Genomic DNA, 18,789 nt, shown 5'->3' on the forward strand with positions numbered 1-18,789 from the left:
GAATGTTAATTGTGAGCCTTATTAGCAAAACATCCAGTCCCCATAGTAGGGAAGTCGTTTTTGTTTTTAACCGTTGGAATGACAGAGCAATGTTCTAGCTACACCCTTTTCCAAAGTGCACTACACGAGCCAGCCACTTCATATAAATAACTAGTGACAGCCAGTAAATATGGCACTGAGGGAGATTCAGGGTCCATCCATCCCTCTTTATCTGCCTCTGATTCTTAAGCTTTTATTATGGATTTATCAGTTTCTGCACTCTTTTTCTCTACAGATAGATCCTAACTATGATGGCAAATAAGGAATAAAGATGAGCATTTATGGACCAATTTAAGGCTAATTAATCAAACATAATTAGTCTGCATGTGATTGTGCTTGGCCCCTACAAATTTACTTACATCATATCAACTTTAAAGTGCCTAATGTAACTGGAAGCACCAGGGTGCAGTGAGTACTATCATATATGTCCCCTGTGAATGTGACTAGGTCTAATGATGTAGTGAGTGCTAGCTCACATGCCATGAGCAAATGTGCTTTATGGGGCTACACAAACTACACTTCCTTCAGGTCAGGCGTCAACTGGTATCCAGAGGGGTTTTCATCATCTAACAAATCCCAGAAGCAACTCCATTAACTCACCCTTCTGGATATTTACCATCCCAATTCTTTAACAATTGTTCATATAAATTCAATTCATTTTAAACATATATTGAAACTACTTAACATTCAGTGGCCCACTGGCATAGAAATGTCTGTCACTACTTTGGCCCCCTGATATAGTCTTAAATGGTGATGACAGGTGGAACTGAGCCCAAATGCATGTTTTTGAGCAGGTGCCAAACAGCCGTCAATCGCTTCAATGGCACCAAATTATTATCGGTGCCATGGGCACTTAACTTTACTAAATAGTCATCCCCACGACAGCAATGTCTTGATACCCCTGGTGTGTGATGTTGAATGCAGTTGTGATGAGGGCAATATCTATATGCAGGGCCGGAACTAGAATGGGCACGTGCCTAGGGAGCAAAGGTAGAGGGGCGGCGGACACTGTACCTCTTCTACCACCTTCACCTAGTTCAGACCCTTATTTCCCCTACCTACGGCAGCAATCCCTGCATCCTGGACCATAGATGGCTTGGTTGCCTAGGGTGCCTGGCTGACTTGGCCCTGCACTGTCTACATGGATTTCGTAAGGGTTTCAGCAGGCTCTCTCTCAGAGTCCAAAAATGTACTGGTAGTTTGATTAGCTACTGAATAAACTGACCCTAGTGTGAGTGTGATAGGTTAAAGGTTTCTCTGGGCAGGGTGAGTGAGTGATTTTCTCAGTAAAGTTCTGTGTAATACATTGGTCCTTTATAATGGATAATAGTAACATTTTCTTTGAAGCAATAGCTGGCCAATGGACCGTCTTTCCCCACCCTGTAAAATGAAGCAAGCAGTTGCCAGATCCTTTGTGGTAGATGATACATTCTAAGAACTCAGGAAAAGGAAAGGGCCCTTCATGGTTATTATCCTTTAGCTGTCAAAGATATGGATACAGACAAGCACTGTCCTTGAGGATGAATGAGAAGGAAGTTTCATGGAGTCAGAACACTTTGTCAGAATCCTCTGATCTTCTGAAGGGAAGCCCATGTGCCTTTGTGTGAGAATATGGCTTATGATTGGGGGGAAAGCAATTTTCTATATATAAGTAAGGGTTACTTGCCTTGAAAAAGCAAAATGAGCTTCACCGTTTCATCTCAATTACCATAAGTTTGATTAAATTTAATTGTGCCAAGGTATGAATAATGGTTTAGATGTAGGCATGATTTAATTAAGCAAGAAATGTGCTAGGGAACCCCTTGGATGTTGCTCCCAGTGGCCTCAAAGCAGGTGATTATTTTTGAATTCCAGGCTTAGAGACAAGTTTTGGCTGCATAAAAACCAGGTGCACTGCCAAACAGAACCTCCTGTAGTCTGCCAGTCCACATAGGAGTTACCAAATAGCCAATCACAGCCTTTATTAGGCACCCCATGAACTTTTTTTTAGAATTGTGTTGCCCCCCCCCCCGAACTCTTTTTAATTAGGAATGTGGCTCACGGTTGAGAAAGGTTGGAGACCCCTGTAATTAGTGGATAGACTCCCAGTCTAAAGCGAGGCTTGGCACGCTAGCTGGCCGAATTGTTACTTCTTTGGTTCCGCCTTTGCTATGGGCAGGCCTGGTAAATGGAACGCAGAGTTAGCTGATCCAGTAGACTAGCAGTGATTGGCGCTGTCTGCTGCCGCGTCTCACTGCTTCGTTCCTGTCAGACGGCCCTTGGTAGAGACGGGCGGCTGGGAAATGAGACTCGGGGACGGTGAGTGAAGGGCAAGGTGCTGACCCTCCCTCTATGGTTTCCTAACTTTGGGTTAGTGGCATTCATCTGTGTAGTGTGGCTATCAAATAGCCTGTAGTGCCTGTGTGCGTTGTAGGGGTGTCCTGTCCTGCATTACCCTGTAACCTAGGCATTATTGGGGAGCAACCTGTACCCTCAATCTTATGAGGTCGTTCAGAAGTATCCTGTACCTTGATATTTATGGGGGTATACTACTAAGTATTATGGGGGAGTCAGCAGATTCCTGTACCCTGGGAATTATGGAGGTGCCAACATCATCCTGTACACTTAGTGTTATGGGAGTTCCTAAAAACATCCTGTGCCCTGAGTATTATAGGGGTATCCAGCAGCATCATGTACCCTGAGTATTCTAGGGGTACTGAGCAGCATCCTATACCCTGAGTATTATAGGGGTACCCAGCAGCATCCTGTGCCCTGAGTACTATAGGGATACCCAGCAGCATCCTGTGCCCTGAGTATTATAAGGGTACCCAGCAGCATCCTGTGCCCTGAGTACTATAGGGGTACCCAGCAGCATCCTGTACCCTGAGTATTATAGGGGTACCCAGCAGCATCATGTACCCTGAGTATTATAGGGGTTCACAGCAGCATCCTGTGCCCTGAGTATTATAGGGGTACCCAGCAGCATCCTGTGCCCTGAGTATTATAGGGGTACCCACCAGCATCCTATACCCTGAGTATTATAGATGTACCCAGCAGCATCCTATACCCTGAGTATTATAGGGGTACCCAGCAGCATCCTGTACCCTGAGTATTATAAGGGTGTTCAGCAGCATCCTGTACCCTGGGGTTTATCGGGGTGCCTAGCAGCTTTCCATGGAGAAGGTGCCAGCATCATCCTCTTTCCTGGGAATTATGGTTGTGCCAGAAGCATTCTGTACCTTGGGGATTATTGGAATACCACCAGCATTCTGTACCCTGGGTATTATCGGAATGCCAGCTGCATTCTGTACTCTGGTTGATTATTGGGGTAGCCAGCAGCATTCTGTACCCTGAGGATTAGGGGGGTTTCCCGCAGCATTCTGTATTCTTGGGATTATTGTCTTGCCCCGCATCATTCTGTACCCTGGTGATTATTGGGGTAGCCAGCAGCATTCTGTACCCTGAGGATTAGGGGGTTTTCCAGCAGCATTCTGTATTCTTGGGATTATTGGCTTGCCCGCAGCATTCTGTACCCTGGTGATTATTGAGGTGCCAAGCAGCATACTGGCAATTATTTAGGTACTAGTGGCATCCTGTATGCTGGGAATTATTGGGGAGCCAATCAGCATAATGTGCCCTACGAATTATGGGGGTTCCCAAGGGTATCCTGTCCCCTAGGTGTGGGTGTTACCCCATACAGTTGTATTGCAGGTAAATTCCTATGGCAATACTACACAGTTATGTTCCTGCAGAAGCTTGAAGTACACAGCAGTGATTTAGTTTTAGACATGGCAGGTTGAAATACTGATCTGTGGTGCATCTGGTGCCACTACTCAGACACACTCAGGATGCATCTATAACACTATAGTTGTTGAAAAGTAGAAATACATCTAGCAGCTCAATTATTTGTTCATTCCTGTTCAGCTGGTTGCTGCAGGATTCCTCACGGGCAGACTTCTTGAAATGACAAATACATTATTAGATAAACTCTCATGGCTGCCATGCGTCACCCACTAGACCTCTGGGGCTCCCTAGATCAGGAATCTGCACAACCTTGTTTCCGGCTGCTCATATGTTTCACATGTTGGGCAAAAGCTTTGGGTCAGTGCTCCCTGACATGTTCATTATATTGGTGTTTCACTTTTTTGGATCCAAGAGGGCTGGCTTTACCTGTTGGAAACGCTTGCACCAGACACATGGGTACTGTGCATGGGACAGGGAGTTGGAATTGAGATTCTGATGGTACTTGCTGACAGAGTTCGGGTGGATTCTAGGGGATGCCAGGAGACAGTGCTGAAGAGGATTCTGTTTGGCCTGGAAGCTGAAGTGTAACTTGTTCTACCTGTGTACACTATAAGTAATGTAATGTACAGTTTTACAAAGCTGAGTGGTGGGTTATTCATTGGTAGGGTTGCTGTCTATGTTGTGTGGTCTACATGTGACCTGTGTGTGTAGTATATGTATGGAGTGCACAGGTTATAGGTAGCATTGAATGGTAATATTTTTGAGGAACATGAGACAGCTCTGGGGAAATGGGAGGAAAGTGGGGTGACCTTTACCTACTTTTAGCTATAAAAAATACAGTGGAACCCCAATTTTACAGTTTCAGGGAACCAGAAAAAATGTTGTAAAATCTGGGGAATTGTAAATAATATAATGAGGGAAAACTTAAAATCAGGGGATGTAAAACTGAGGTTTCAGTGTAGTAATTTTTATTATATGTGAGTGGACAGTGTCCAACTGGTTAGCAGGGGAGTAATGAGAGGCAGCTGTCAATCAATACGAAGTGTCTAGAAGGGGTTCTGACTGATGCCAAGTTTTTATTTGTGGGGGACAGTAAAGCTGTAGTTGCACCTCTACTGGTAAGTATGTTGTTTTCCTGTTGATTCTATACCTTCCGATCACACTGCAATCAATTTGTTGTGTAGTAATTCTATTCTCTGTATAACGCTGGCAGACTTGCCCTTGGAATGGGCCCCCATATTGTCAGGGAAGCCACAGAGCCCATTCCATGAGCATCAGGAATACATCTGATCCATCACCTGGGGAATGTGTAGGGTTAAATATATAAAAAATATATCTTAGTGTATCTGCAATCTGGACATGTCCTTCTTCTTCCTGTCCTTAGCTTCGATTACTGCAGATATTTCCCCAAACTGGATTACCAGTTGCTTATGCAGAAAGAGAGCCTTGCACAGAAGTCACAAGCAGGAAAGTGTATCTATTGTGTGAGGCGATAAAGCAGATTCTCTGGACCAGTAGTGACTTTACTGAGCTCTGATCTTTCCCCCCATGCTCAGTGCTGAACCCAGCAGTAATTGTACTGAGCTCTGCTCTCTCTCCTCCACACTCATTGCTGGACCCAATAGTGACTGTACCAAGTTCTGCTCTTTCCCCCACATCAGTGCATTGCACAGTAGTGACTGTACCAAGCTATGCTCTCACCCACACCCAGTACTGGACTCAGTAGTGACTGTACCAAGCTTATCTTTCTCCCCCACACCTAGGACTGGACCAAGTAGCAAGTACTGAGAATGAGAATGTGCCATGTGAACTTTTGTTCTTGAGGGTTTGATAAATGAAGTCTTTGTGCCCACTAGGCGCTGACACAGTTTAACAAGTCTGAAGACATTTTCTGGTGGAGGAAGAGAAACTCATAAAGGACAGAGATCATGGAACTCTATCAATGTGCCTGAGGTAAGAAGGCTCTATTTGTAGCTAATCAAAGCAGAGATTTACAGCTCCCGGGGGCTCAGAGGGATGTAGGTGGCTAGAGCAGATGCAGTATCTGTTGTAGTATCTGATGCAGTATCTGTTCAACTCCAGAACAGGTCCTGGGAAATACCACATAGCTTGATTAGAGGGAAATAGGGGCATCCGAGAATGGATACTTTTTAGTCCCCCTCTTTAACCATGTCCAAGGCATGGCCTGATGTTCAGGTTTCTCTTACCATGAGTTTCCATATTCTAGCACAGTCTCCTGAGCTGGAAAGTTGGAGATGAGGGCTCATATGTGAATGTGCAGCTTGGCATATAATAAGTGACTGTTTAGAGCTGGGTTTTTATGTTCTGCCTATGTCCACGAGCCTTTCCTCCGACATGTCAGAGCATGGGACCTGTAGAAAAGTAGATCATAAACTGGGCAGTAAAGGTTTATTAAGTGTTATTTAGTAAAAAAAAGTAACCTGAGCAGTTTCCTGGCATAGTTTTGAGGATTTCTTATTCTTCCTATCTATAGCATGAAATGTTGGTGATCAGAAAAATTCACCATATGCAATGCTAAGCATTGGCTAGAGTGGTAAAAAGGATACTGCTGCTGTAAATTTGTTCTTTGGAAAGTTTTATGGCGCTTAACCATCTGACAGTCTCATAGAAAAGTCTGGGTTTTGGCTTATGCCTGGAGAACACTGCCTGCCTAATGCTGGTTTTGGTGGAGGAGGTATAATGGGTTGGGTTTGGCTGGGCCCCTTTTACCCAGTGAAATCATAATGTTACATGGTACAATGATATTCCTGACAATTCCGTGCTTTGTGGAACATTTTTTTTAGCGGGTCGGGGGGGGGCTTTCTTGTTTCAGCACAATAATGCCCCCAAGCTCGAAAGCCAGGTCTGTACAGAATGAGATGGGAAGAACCTGTACAGAGCCTTGACCTCAACCCAACGGAACCCCTGCGGGATGAATTGGAAACCCAACTGTATGCCTGGCCTGATCCCCAACTTCACTAATGCTCTTTTGGCTAAATGGAAGTGACTCCCAACAATACTGTTCCAAAATCTAGTGGGAAACTTTCTAGAAGAGTAGGGACAGTTACAACAGCAGAGGGAGGGGGCCACTTGGATTACAGTTTTGTTGGACAGGAGAAATAGAGAGCATGTTGGTCAGAAAAAGCTGTTGGGATGGCTCCTGACACTTTGTAAATACCCCTGGGTTTTGGCCTTGCCTGTCCCTTGGGAGAAGTGTAACATTAGTGACTAATTCTGACTCCTGTACATAAATGAATTTAGCAGAGGTACAAAGGTGAGCACCTCTGCTAATAATATCCTTGGTGTATAAATTCCATGGAGGTAGCCCAAGAGGGTTATTGCCATGCCACGGTGCTTCAGGTTGAAACATTTCAGGTTGAAACATTTGCACGTATAATGGTCCATATGATTAAGGGATAAAGCTGCCACAAAAATGGTCTACTATGTGCCATTTGGTGATTGAGATCTGTGCATTGTGAGGGCAGCCTCCCATTGCTGACTAGTTTGCTTGTATCATGTGTCACATACAGTAGTCAGGGGAACGTGTGCTGGGGCAAAGCTAGTGCTGTTAATTGCTATAGAATTTCTAGAGTTTTAATGACAGCTAGGGTTGCCACCTGGCTGGTATTTTACTGGCCTGGCCGGTAAAAATGATGGTTGATCCCAATGTTATTAATAGGGAAAAAAGAAATATATAGGAAGGTCGGTATATTTTTCCAGAAAAGGTGGCAACCCTAATGACAGCTGAAGAAGACATAATTATGGGACCCCACATGCCACTTAGGACTTCTGCTATGTTTAACAAGAGAAGATTATGAGTGCTGTTCTCTTGCTGAGGGGGGTGTATTGGGTGTTGATACCTGGATTGCATGCAGAAACCTCTGTGAAACTGGCACTGCAGGGTACTCTTTATTTACCTTCTATAGCAAATAGTTACTAGAACCTCCAGGGCAGTCACTTAATGATTAACTTTTTATAGTCTCTCTGATAACATGAATATGGGCTTAATTGGGCTCCCTTCTGGTTTTCCTCTTTCCTATGTAGAATATTATCGTCGCTGATACTAGCAACCATAAAGGGACTGATTATGTCTGTGTCAGGCCATGCTTCGGACTAGTATTAAGAATAAAGAGAGGAACTACAAATTGTCCTTCTTTGTATGCTCCTATTCTATGGCATTTCCCTCTCTGTACCTTTGGGGAATGGAGAATAAATAAGAATAAAACCCTTTGTTATAAAAGAAACCTAAAGTGCATATTTCTGTTGGCTTTAATATTTGGGTTTAGGTTGAGGCTACAAGGCCCTGTTTGTCAGCACTCACTTGTCTTGCTTGGCTGGCTGTAGCCGTTTTGCTACAACCAGTAACTTTCCTTCTCCAAAGTTCAGTATTTTAAAATCCACTTCTCCTTAAATTGTATAATCTTGGGCCCCCGTAGGAGGAACACACAAAATGATTGTTCACAAAGGTATTAAGCCCAATCTTTTAATCCAGCTTTTATTATGCCTCTGACCACTGCACACGGGTTGGGGGAAAGTGAATTGAAAGACTGAATTGAAACTCTAAAGCCGGCAAATGGAAATCTAATCCCCATTTCATTTTGCTTGTAGGGATGTGACCTTGCTCAGCCAGCTCGCTCCCCCCATTAGAAGATTAGCAGAAGGGAAAGGAAATATAATGGTGTTCTAAGGACAGGTATCCAGTTTCTCTCTAATGCAGGGCAGAAATTAACTCCTAATGACATAGAAAGAAGTTATTGTTTAAAACGAATGTAGATGTGAGATTCTGCTAAATGAAGTGAGATAGGCTTGTATTGCCTTATTCTTCCCATCCAGCTGGGAGACCAAAAGTCACAATTGGTTTGGACACTATTTGTAAATATAATTGCCATTTAAAGCAGTATTTGTTAATTCCATTCTGTTTATGGTTCTGAAACAATTTAGCAGAAGTCAGAATCTGCAGGGATTCTTTGGGACCATGGCCTGGACAGAGATTCCATAGCTGTTTTTAGCTGTTTTCTACTTCCCAGAACTCGTTCAGCTTTGTTTGTTTCCCTGTAGAGCAGCCTGCGACCATGTAGAGGTTTGTAGCCGCAGACCCAGTGCAGTCTGCTGTATCAGCTTCTATGGCAGATATTATTTGACTTGCTTAACCTCCCAACAGAAGCCCAGACCACACTGTATGTGCATGGTCTTGGTCTTGCAAAAAATTTACAAGATGGTGACCCCTCCAGCCAACTTTGAAAGCAAAAATAATTTGTTTAATTATGGTGCAGTAAGTTTATGTTTAGTATACAAAATACAGCATTTCTAGCATTATTCTATTTTTCACTTTAGTTCCCCTTTAAGCTTTCATTTGATCCAGTTAAATAAGGTGTACCTGTCACATGACCTCTAATTGCAACAACATATATCTGATATGTTGCAGTTTGTGATTTTCTTGGTGCAAGTCTGCTGCACCCATCCTTGGAACTAAAGCCACGTGAAGGGTACCCGTAGCCACGTGGTTCCCCAGTGTCAATGGAGGGGTTTGCGCTCGATTCAGCAGGACACACTAATGCAACTATATGTAAAACGCAGGCAAGATATGGGGGAAATGGCCCCCCTTTACCGGATGGTGAGGTGACACTTTTGGGTCACTCAAGGTCCAAAGTGTCTGTAGGTCAGTAGCCAAGCCCAGTGGTTGAAATGCAGTCCACTCTCTGGTTAATAAAAAATGTTGGCGTCTACACCAGACCCTTTATTTAGGCTTATGTGAATCCCACATCTCTTATACTCTGTATGTTGGATGTCTGTGCCTTGGCAGTGCCATGGTACTCGAGTATCCCCAAGATGGTAGAATTGGTTATACAATGTGCTATCAGTGCTGTACTTCCTCAACTTGGGGACATATTTGCCAATATCAGTCAGCAATCAACACCGTCAACAATATTGAGATAGGTAGCATGTGATGAGGCAGGGAGTGTGTGGCATCATGGGATGCTTGTGCCAGTTCATTAAAATACAGATGCCAAACATATGTTTGTGCTGCTCCAGATCATTAAAAGCTAAGGTTTGATTGGCTGTTTGACAGAGGCAAGCTATCCCAAACATTAAATGACTGTTATGGATGAGCTGATTGCTTTAAAGGAACAGTAGCACCCAAAAATGGTGTAATGTAAATATCATGTACTGTTGCCCTGCACTGGTAAAACTGATGTGTTTGCTTCAGAAACACTACTATATAAATAATCTGCTGTGTAGCAATGGCGGAAATTGAAAAAAAGCTATATGGCACAGGTTAAATAGTGGATAACAAATAACACTATTATGTTCTACAGAGCTTATCTGCTGTGTAACTTGAACCTTTGCTCCTTTGAATGGCTGCCCCCATTGCTAAACAGCAGCTTATTTATATAAACTATAGTAGTGTTTCTGAAGCAAACACACCAGTTTTACCAGTGCAGGGCAACACTGCATTATATTTTTATTACTTTAAAATATTTTTATTTTTTTATGTTACTGTTCCTTCTGTGAATATGAAGTTGTTTGAAGCCAAATAGCTGTGCTAAGATGCTGGGTCATATCCAATATTTACACACACATTGTGACTAGCATGTTTGTATAAACAAGATGTACCATGTGCACTCAGGTGTTTCACTCCCTGTAGGAATAGTCTGTTCAACTCACGGAATGGCTGCCAAATACTTTGTCTATTTACAGTACGGCCCACAGGATTCGCAGCAAGAGTTATATGAAATGATCATGTTTATTCTAGAGTCTGTGTTTGTCCTAATCTGTTGCACTTTATGTGATAAAACGATCTGACATTGTCTATGGAACGCCTCCTGAGTGCAGATTTATTTCTTGACTGTATTTATCTGTCATTATATGTGGAACTTTTCTTGACTGTAGATTAGTTGAGTGACCAGGTAAATAAATAAATATATATATATTTATGTAGTTTGGCTAGGGTTAGCTGGGGAAAGAGTGCATGCCTGTGCTGAAGTGGGCACACAGTAACTGATCTTGCTCTATGCCTGAGTGTCTGTGTTGATTTGCAGAATCACCTTTAATAGGGCCCCATAGGATCCGGTAAATCCAGTTTGACAAATCCAGCCTAGTTTGTCTGCAAATCTCTGTGCCCAGTGTCCGTTTCCAATGATTTGTTCGGTATTTAAGGACTAAGATTGAGTTGCCACCTGTTGCCATTATTATTGAATGAAGTACACATGTAATTACCTGGCAGAACAAGGCCCCGTACACATGGCATCATGTTACAGTGCAAGCGAGAGAGGCGCGTGTATCACTTTCCTGCTTACAAGATTTAGAAGAAATGGGAGATGAGCTGCAGACGTCAATAGTAGTAATAGCCAGTACTCACTTACCAGCTGCCCTTCTCAAAGGCCAGGACTTGCTCTCATTCTTTTAACAGTGATTGTAACATAATGGTCATTCTGGTCTCTGCTCAGTTGTCTTAAGCAAAAGGTAAATATAAAATTAAAGCATTCATGGCATGTATCAAAAAGGATCTTTTACTCCATCAACTGCATCACAGATATTAACTCGTTTCCCATAAACCCAACGTTGTGGGAAATGTCGGATTGTAGAGTGTTTTCACCATGAATAGTTTGCCTCACGAGGAAACTTCGTGCGACTTCGGAAAATGCAGCGCCGCGTGTTCTTTAGCTCAGGCGACTTTTCATCATAGCGGATGGGAAGACACGAGGAGGCAGTTTGGGGAGATTGTCGCCCAGAAGAAGAGGCGATTAGTCGCCAGGTGACAAAATCTCCCCGAATCTCCTTGTGTGAACTAACCCTTACAACCTATAGGCTTCTTTCATTTTTATATATACAGTTCAGTGATAAACTGTCAGGAACCAATGTTGCTTCCCACCCCCTCTGCTATATCCGATAGGGTTGGACCATATTTTAGTGGTGTGGCTGATGGTTATCATTATATAGGAGAGTCCCTCATGCACATGAGCTTATCATTGCTGTACACGTCTCACCTGACTTATCATTGCTGCTCCTGATTCCTGATCAAAGGGCAAGTACCTCCGGCACATGGGGCTCATTCAGCTGGACTGAAATATCAGGTATTTGTGCAAGTGAAGCAGAAGTCCTAGATTTGATTGCAGATGGTTTGCACACAACATGGGCTGGAGAGCAGGGAGAAAGGACTGTCTGGCTCTTGTCTGATAGACACCAGTAATTGCTAATAGCTAATGTCTGGGGAAGGCAAAAGGAACAGCAAATCCATAGGTTAATGGAGTTTAATTATATAAATGGAGCAGATGGGCCACTTTGCTGGTGGCTGTTAGCGAGACTATCTATATAGGGACTGGACACACAGGGGATACAGGCACTGATTGTTATGGGAAATTATTAGACTTAGAAGCAATGAAAGTAATAAAATCTGTAAAGGGCAATAGAGCAGCCATTGGCTTGAGGAAGAGTCAATTCAGGCCTTGGAGGGATTAGCTGCTGTATTGCCAGTCCCAGCCAGCCAGTCTCGCTGACTCACTCAGTGAATGGCTAAAGGGACTCTGGTAACTGCTCTCACCAGCCTGAAGTAGTGTAATATGTAACCCAGAGAGGATTCTCTGTTGGTCTACGAAGAACTAATTTTCATGAGGGTTTGGGTAAATTCAAGTTTTTGAGGAAGGAGGAGAGAAATCTGGAATTTGTATTGGGAATTACAGACCGGGCCAGAACTAGGGGTAGGCAGAAGGGGCACCAGGCACGTACATCATATGCTGCCTAACCTTAATCCGGCAAATGTTACCTCAGTGAAAAGTGGAGGCGCTCTTTGAAGTCAAAGTGCTTTACGCATGCGTGTCTTCGATTGCGCGTGGCTGTGCACTGCTGCGGCGGGGGCAGAAGTTGCCTGGGGCTCCTGGCTGGCCTGACCCAGCACTGATTGCAGATGGTGTCCTTGTGCTGCACTGGGAATAGCACTGCAGATATAGCGTTGCACCTTTCTCAGCATTACAAAGAGTTGAGAAGCCCAGTGACATGCACTGCTGTGTCTACTTCAACACAGGAGTCTTGGGATTGTGGTATCATTGACACTGCTTTTGCCTTTGTCTCTGAGCATAGAATCCATCCTAATTGTCTCCTAATTTTTTGTCCCTTTGAGAGGCAGGGACAGGCAACTGGACAATTTTATCATTGCCTAAATTACTTTTATTGATCTTGGAAATCTTGGCCTGAAACTCATAATTCATTTGTTTGTGTAACCCATTGCCTCTATGTGCCACCAGTGTCATTAGCCCTATGCTACTTGTAGAGATTCAGTTTGGTACAGCACTTGGCTTAATTAGGAGTTACTGGTTTGTGTGTAATTTCTGCACAAAATGTTCCTTTCAGTCCAGCTGCATTAGTCTGAGGACAGAGGTTAAAGGTGGCCATACTCAGGGAGATCCACTCGATGTCGCCAGAGGAGCGGATCTCTCCCCGATATGCTCACATTGAGGTGGGGGATATCGGGCTAATCCGCTCATGGGCCCAAGGGCCTAACGATCGGACCAGAATGGAGGCAATACAGGCGATCTGATTGCTGGACCACATCAATGCACAGATGCGGCTGCAATCCAACAGGATTTTTACATCTGGACAACTTTCAGCCAGATATCAATCGGGAGAACCCATCGGATGGCCCCACACACGGGCCAATAAGCTGCTGTCTGTCAGCAGCTTTTATCACCCCGTGTATGGGGGCCTTTATAGTGCATTAGATATGGAAGATAGTTGGAGTTGCATGTGTACAAGTGCTGGAGAGTTTCAGGTTGGACTTGAAGTAGCAGTGTAGGGCCCCCTAGGTATGTTTGTGTGAGGAGGAAGGAAACTGAGCCTTACGGAGCAGCTTGTGCGGAAGAGTCACCATATAGCTTCTGTACTGTTGTCAGGGAAACACAATTTGGCTTGAAAATGGGGAAATACCATTCACAGCAACACCGATAGTTTACCTTCATTAGGGTGCTTGCTTGTACCAGGTAGACTTGGCTCTGGGAATCTGGCCCTTGTACCCTGCTATTTGTGTGGGATAAGTGAGTGGTCTTTGCATTCACAAGAGCCACAATCATAGTAGCCAATTCACTGGGCTCTGAGAACCAAACTCTGTTCCACAGGGATACTAGAGCTCTTATTGCAGCATCCTGCTGTTTAGGATGTGTTGCAGTGGTGGCACAAACGTGCAAGATAGCTCCTCTGTTTCCCTCCCATTAATACACTGTGCTAGTGTCAGGATTACGGGGGGGGGGAGGCTATAACATCCTAAGCCATATGGAGGGGGCTTGGTTAGTTTCACTCTCTGTTAAGGGCTTATTCAAATAACACACACCATCTTGTCTTGATGACTCCATTCTTCTCCATTTGTTACTTCTCATATTTCTGGTTCTGCAATGTTTTGCTCCTAAGACAATGACAATAGAGAACTTGCTGGACTTGGATGGGGACCACCCAGTGTATGAGATCTCTCCTGTCAATCATTAGCCAGTAATCAATTAAGTATATCTATTCGTTAATATTCATTTTAAAATATTACCATGATGCTTAGTATTATTTTGATGACTATTATGACTAATATTATTTTACCTTTCTGTTCACAGATCCTGACACATTTTTCAGACTGCAATGACAAGCGTGGACAGCAGCCATGCAGATAAAACACGCCACTCCTCCTCCAAACATCCTGCACCAAAAGTGGAGGTGCACAGATCTGTCTCCAGAGAAACCATCACTATTCATTTCTCGGCTGCTGGGAAGGAAGAGGAAGAGGAGGAGGAGGAGGAGGAAGAATTTAAGGAGCCCCTTGAGGAGTTTGATGACCAAAGCATTGTAACAGGTGAAGAAGCCATGGAAGAGCTTTACTTTGATCCCGGCACACAGACAGATTCTTGTCCTGCAAAGATTGAATCAACATCTTTATCACCTTCTCAGATTATGACAACAGTAGATACTGTCCAAGCAGTTGATTCACTAGCATCCAAAACAGACAGCACATTGCCAATACCATTGTCATCCTCTTCATCAATCTTGTGTCCAGAACCAAATGAAACTAATATTGCATCTTCCACAAAGCAAGGAACTTCAGTAAGCTTATCACTATCCAGGGTTCCTGCTTTGTCCAGCTCAACCCCTGTGCCACCCATTTCTAGTTCTAAACCCTTTATGAGTTTGGTTAAATCCCTTTCCACTGAGGGAGAACCAAAAGAGCCAACCACAACCATAAGGCACAGACACTTAATGAAGACTCTAGTCAAGTCATTATCAACGGACACTTCAAAGCAAGACTCAGAGTCTTTCAAGGGAATAGACTCCAAACTGAACTTGCATTTGTTTAAACAGTTTACCCAGCCTCGCATTACTGGTGGAGACTCTAAAACTGCCCCCTCATCTCCCATCACTTCCCCTTCAGACGGTCGTTCATTTTTTAAGGTCACCGAAATGGAAGCTAAAATAGAAGACACTAAAAGGCGCCTCTCGGAAGTAATGTATGAACCTTTTCAGCTTCTAAGCAAAATGATAGGTGAGGAACCTTTAAACTACAGGCCCAAAGCCTTATCATCAAGCGCGTCAGAGCTTTCCAACCTATCTAGCCTAAATGGTCATCTTGAAAGCAATAACTATAGCATCAAAGAAGAAGAGGGGGATTTAGAGGCCGACTATTCCACTATTGAAGACATTGCTTTGAAGGATAAACAGCCAAAAACAAGTAGTGAGCACACAAAGGCTTCATCAGCTCTGGCTCTGGAGAAATGCTCTCTATCTGCACTAGCGAGTAAGGAGGATGAGGAGTTCACAGAGTTATATTCTGAAGACTTTGATTTTGAAGAGGAAGCAGAGGATCGCCTTGGGGATGTATCAGAGGCAGAGGAAGGTAGTGGGACACATTCTTTAGAGGAAGAGCTCCTGTATGAGGAATGTTCTGATATTCCTGTAAAAACACTATACTTCTTTGTATTAGCGGTTTATGGATACCAAACACTCCCTCTTCCCAGTTACTTAGATGGGCTTTTTTTGGGGGTTGCCCTTGGTTTTATGGCTGCCATTTGTGTCATTTGGCTTTTTTCATCTACCAATTCTCGCCAGCATAAAGTGCTTTCACATCAGCAACCACTTAAAGTGGAACCTTTACAAATCAGTGAGCCTGATATCATGAAGGTAAGTGCTGCTCTGTAAAAATAGGGTGTCTTTTGAATGTTCAAAGCTAATGCAGAGAAAGTCACTTACACTTAATTAGCTGGTTACTCTGCATTTGCAGTCCCATGTTAAGTGTTAGTTATGGCACTTGGGAAAACTTAAAGCCATGTTTGTCACAGCCTTTTCTTTGTGGACAGAATAGAAAAATAGTGAGAAACTACAGAACATCTTCCTCTGTCTACAACATACTAATAGTATGTGTGCACGGTTTAATGGAATGTATAGGTGTCTGCGCACAGCATTTTGTGATGAATTCATGGTTAACATTCAGTTACTGCCATTAATCGACAACATAAAAGTAACAAAAAAAATAGTGTTTTAAAGTAATTAAAATATTATGTAATGTTGCCCTGCACTGGTATAACTGTGTGTTTGCTTCACAAACACAACTGGCACAGGTTAAATTGCAGATAAACTCTGTAGAAGACAATGGAAATGTATACAGAAATCAAAACCCTTTGTCTTCTACAGAGTTTATCTGCTATTTTTCTTTGTCATTTAGCCATAGACAGTTTGCCTTAATTTGCCTCATATTTTTCATTAAGATATTTGTATGCTTATGTTACATAAGAAACAGATGTTTAAATATAACCATATATACATTTAGTTAATATTTAAGCAATATTTTCCATGGACCAAATGCTCACAAATGCATTTATGGATGTAGATCATAATGGGACAACATCACTAAAAGTATACCCCACATTAGTATGTGCACTCCTGCCTTAAGTTTTTCCTGTACAATCAAACTGTTGCTGCCAAAAATGTTTTATGTGCTGGGCAGAATGGTATAACCATAACTATATAGAAAGTGGCTATGAGCATGCATGAATAAATGGCTTATCAGTGTAGCTCTGCTTGAGAAAAACAGTAAATTTAGTGGTGTTAAGCATAAATAATTGATTATCAGCAGCTACTGCCATTAGTTAATGAGCAGCTGCTGGAAGGTGCCTAAGTGGGGTGAGTTTTATTTTTAGAATGGCAGAACCAATTGTGGGTACTTGCTTCCTGCAATTGAGCTATTAGGATTCTGTTCTTGGGGGCAGAAATTGTTACCTTCCTGTTAGTCAGAGTTATGTTAGCCCCTAGCGGTGCAAATGGGCTGATATATATATATATATATGAGAAGGTGAGGAGCAAAGGGTAAATTCAAAGTGCTGTAATATTTCTCATTCCCCCCACCCTCTGGCTATGCAAGCTTATGATATCATAAAGCTTATGATTATTTGGAACATGGGTACTTGAATTGTTACTGTTTTCCCCCTCCAGCATCTCCAGGCCCACTGTGTTAATTAAGCGGCTCTGAATGTTAAACAATTAATTAATGAGCAGAATGCTTCTGGAAGGTTTCATGCAAGGTCTTGGCTGCAGCTGTTATACAGAAGGGAGTATAAAAACAGTAACTGATTTACGCACACAAAAAAACTCTTCCCCCTCCCTCACACTCTGGGTCCAAATTTCATTTCATTTATTGGGTTAATGAGTGATTAAACTCAGCAGAACTTATGGGACTACTATTACTATTTTTTTATACCAAGGGATGTTCTTAGTCCAAAGCTACTTATAGCTAAATGGTGGTGTATGGGTGAACTGCTAAGAGACTTCAGGACATTTACATATAAAGTAATAGTGTCACTTGCTTTCTAATGCTGCTACCAGTCTTGTGCTTGTTTCCTTCCTTCTGTCAATGTTGGGTGGTTTTGATTGGGCGAAAGTGCTAATGTGACCAGCCAGTAAGAGTCTGGCACTGCAGAAGGTCACAAGCACCACACAAGCAGGTGAATCTGAAAAGGGTCTGATCCTGTAGAAATGAGGCAACACTGAGTAAATCATTACACATCCTGTATTATATAGGGATTTGTATGTATCATCTTTATTGCAACTGCCATCGGTTATTGAATTATTTGCAAGTTAATTATTTGTAACCTGAAATGTAGCAGAGAAACCAACCTGGTTAGGGAGAGGAGGGAAACCAAAGTGCCTTTCACATGCAAGGCATGCAGTGGAAAGCCTTTTGAAACAAAATGCCTCATGCTACACACATAGCACTCATTAAAGCCAGAAATGAGAGGTTTTAACTCTCACATATGGATTAATGGATGAAGACATATTCCTGTAGCCAAGTAGGCACCCAAAATCCCTGGTTTAATAGCACCGATACAAACGAATAATGCAGAAGCATACAGTAGAATCCCTGTTAAACATTTTTCAGGGGGACCAGAAGAAAATGGTGTAAAATCTAGGAAAATGTATTATGCATAATACTACCAGTTTTCAAATATTGAAGTGTAAAGTTTCATTTTTCACGTTCTAAAGCAGCTCGGGGTGGGGTGGGGGGGGTCGCTGACTCTTTAACTGTTCTAAACTGATACATTTAGTTGATACATTTGTTATCTTTGTCCCTGCAGAGCAGAGTCCCTGAGTTTCATTAAGGGCAACTGTTAGAATTGATACAATGGTTCTAATACTCCAGAGATACTGTTGAGAATTGTATCCACTAAAAGTAGCAAATTGTAACAGTTCTGATGCTCCTGGATCACTGAGTTAACAGACTGAAACACTAGAGAAACACTAGAGACGGGAACATAAAACTGTAAATTTAAATATTTGAAAAATGGTAAAAAATAAAAGTATGAAAAAAGTCATTGTTTATTGTGAACAATCTAAAAAAAACTGAACTGAAAAAAGTGCTTGGAAGGTGGACAACCCATTTAAATACCAAACTGGAGAACGGGAAAGCCAATGTATTTGTGTAGAAAATGTCACCTTCTGCACCAGTGCTGACTCAAGAACACAAATGTTTAGGCAAAAGATTGTTACAAACAATAGGGATATATAGAGATG

The 18,789-nt window shown here is 42.7% G+C and overlaps 1 protein-coding gene across 4 annotated transcripts in view; it reads left to right on the forward strand.

Moving 5' to 3' along the window:
• Positions 1-2,180: 2,180 nt before the first annotated feature.
• The window catches only part of tex2.2.S (testis expressed 2, gene 2 S homeolog), a 28,733-nt gene continuing 12,124 nt past the window's right edge, over positions 2,181-18,789 (forward strand). For 2 of the 4 annotated variants that reach the window (XM_018238604.2, XM_041579231.1), the window contains exons 1-3: positions 2,181-2,337; positions 5,619-5,715; positions 14,352-15,906. In XM_018238604.2, coding sequence (XP_018094093.1) covers positions 14,377-15,906 — 1,530 coding nt within the window. In that variant the 5' untranslated portion in view covers positions 2,181-2,337; positions 5,619-5,715; positions 14,352-14,376. Of the gene's footprint in view, positions 2,338-5,618; positions 5,716-8,379; positions 8,456-14,351; positions 15,907-18,789 lie in introns of those variants that run through there. The other 2 variants (XM_018238606.2, XM_041579230.1) reach the window with 2 other exon arrangements.

Source organism: Xenopus laevis, chromosome 9_10S, assembly GCF_017654675.1.
Source record: "Xenopus laevis strain J_2021 chromosome 9_10S, Xenopus_laevis_v10.1, whole genome shotgun sequence".
NCBI classification, from domain to species: domain Eukaryota; kingdom Metazoa; phylum Chordata; class Amphibia; order Anura; family Pipidae; genus Xenopus; species Xenopus laevis.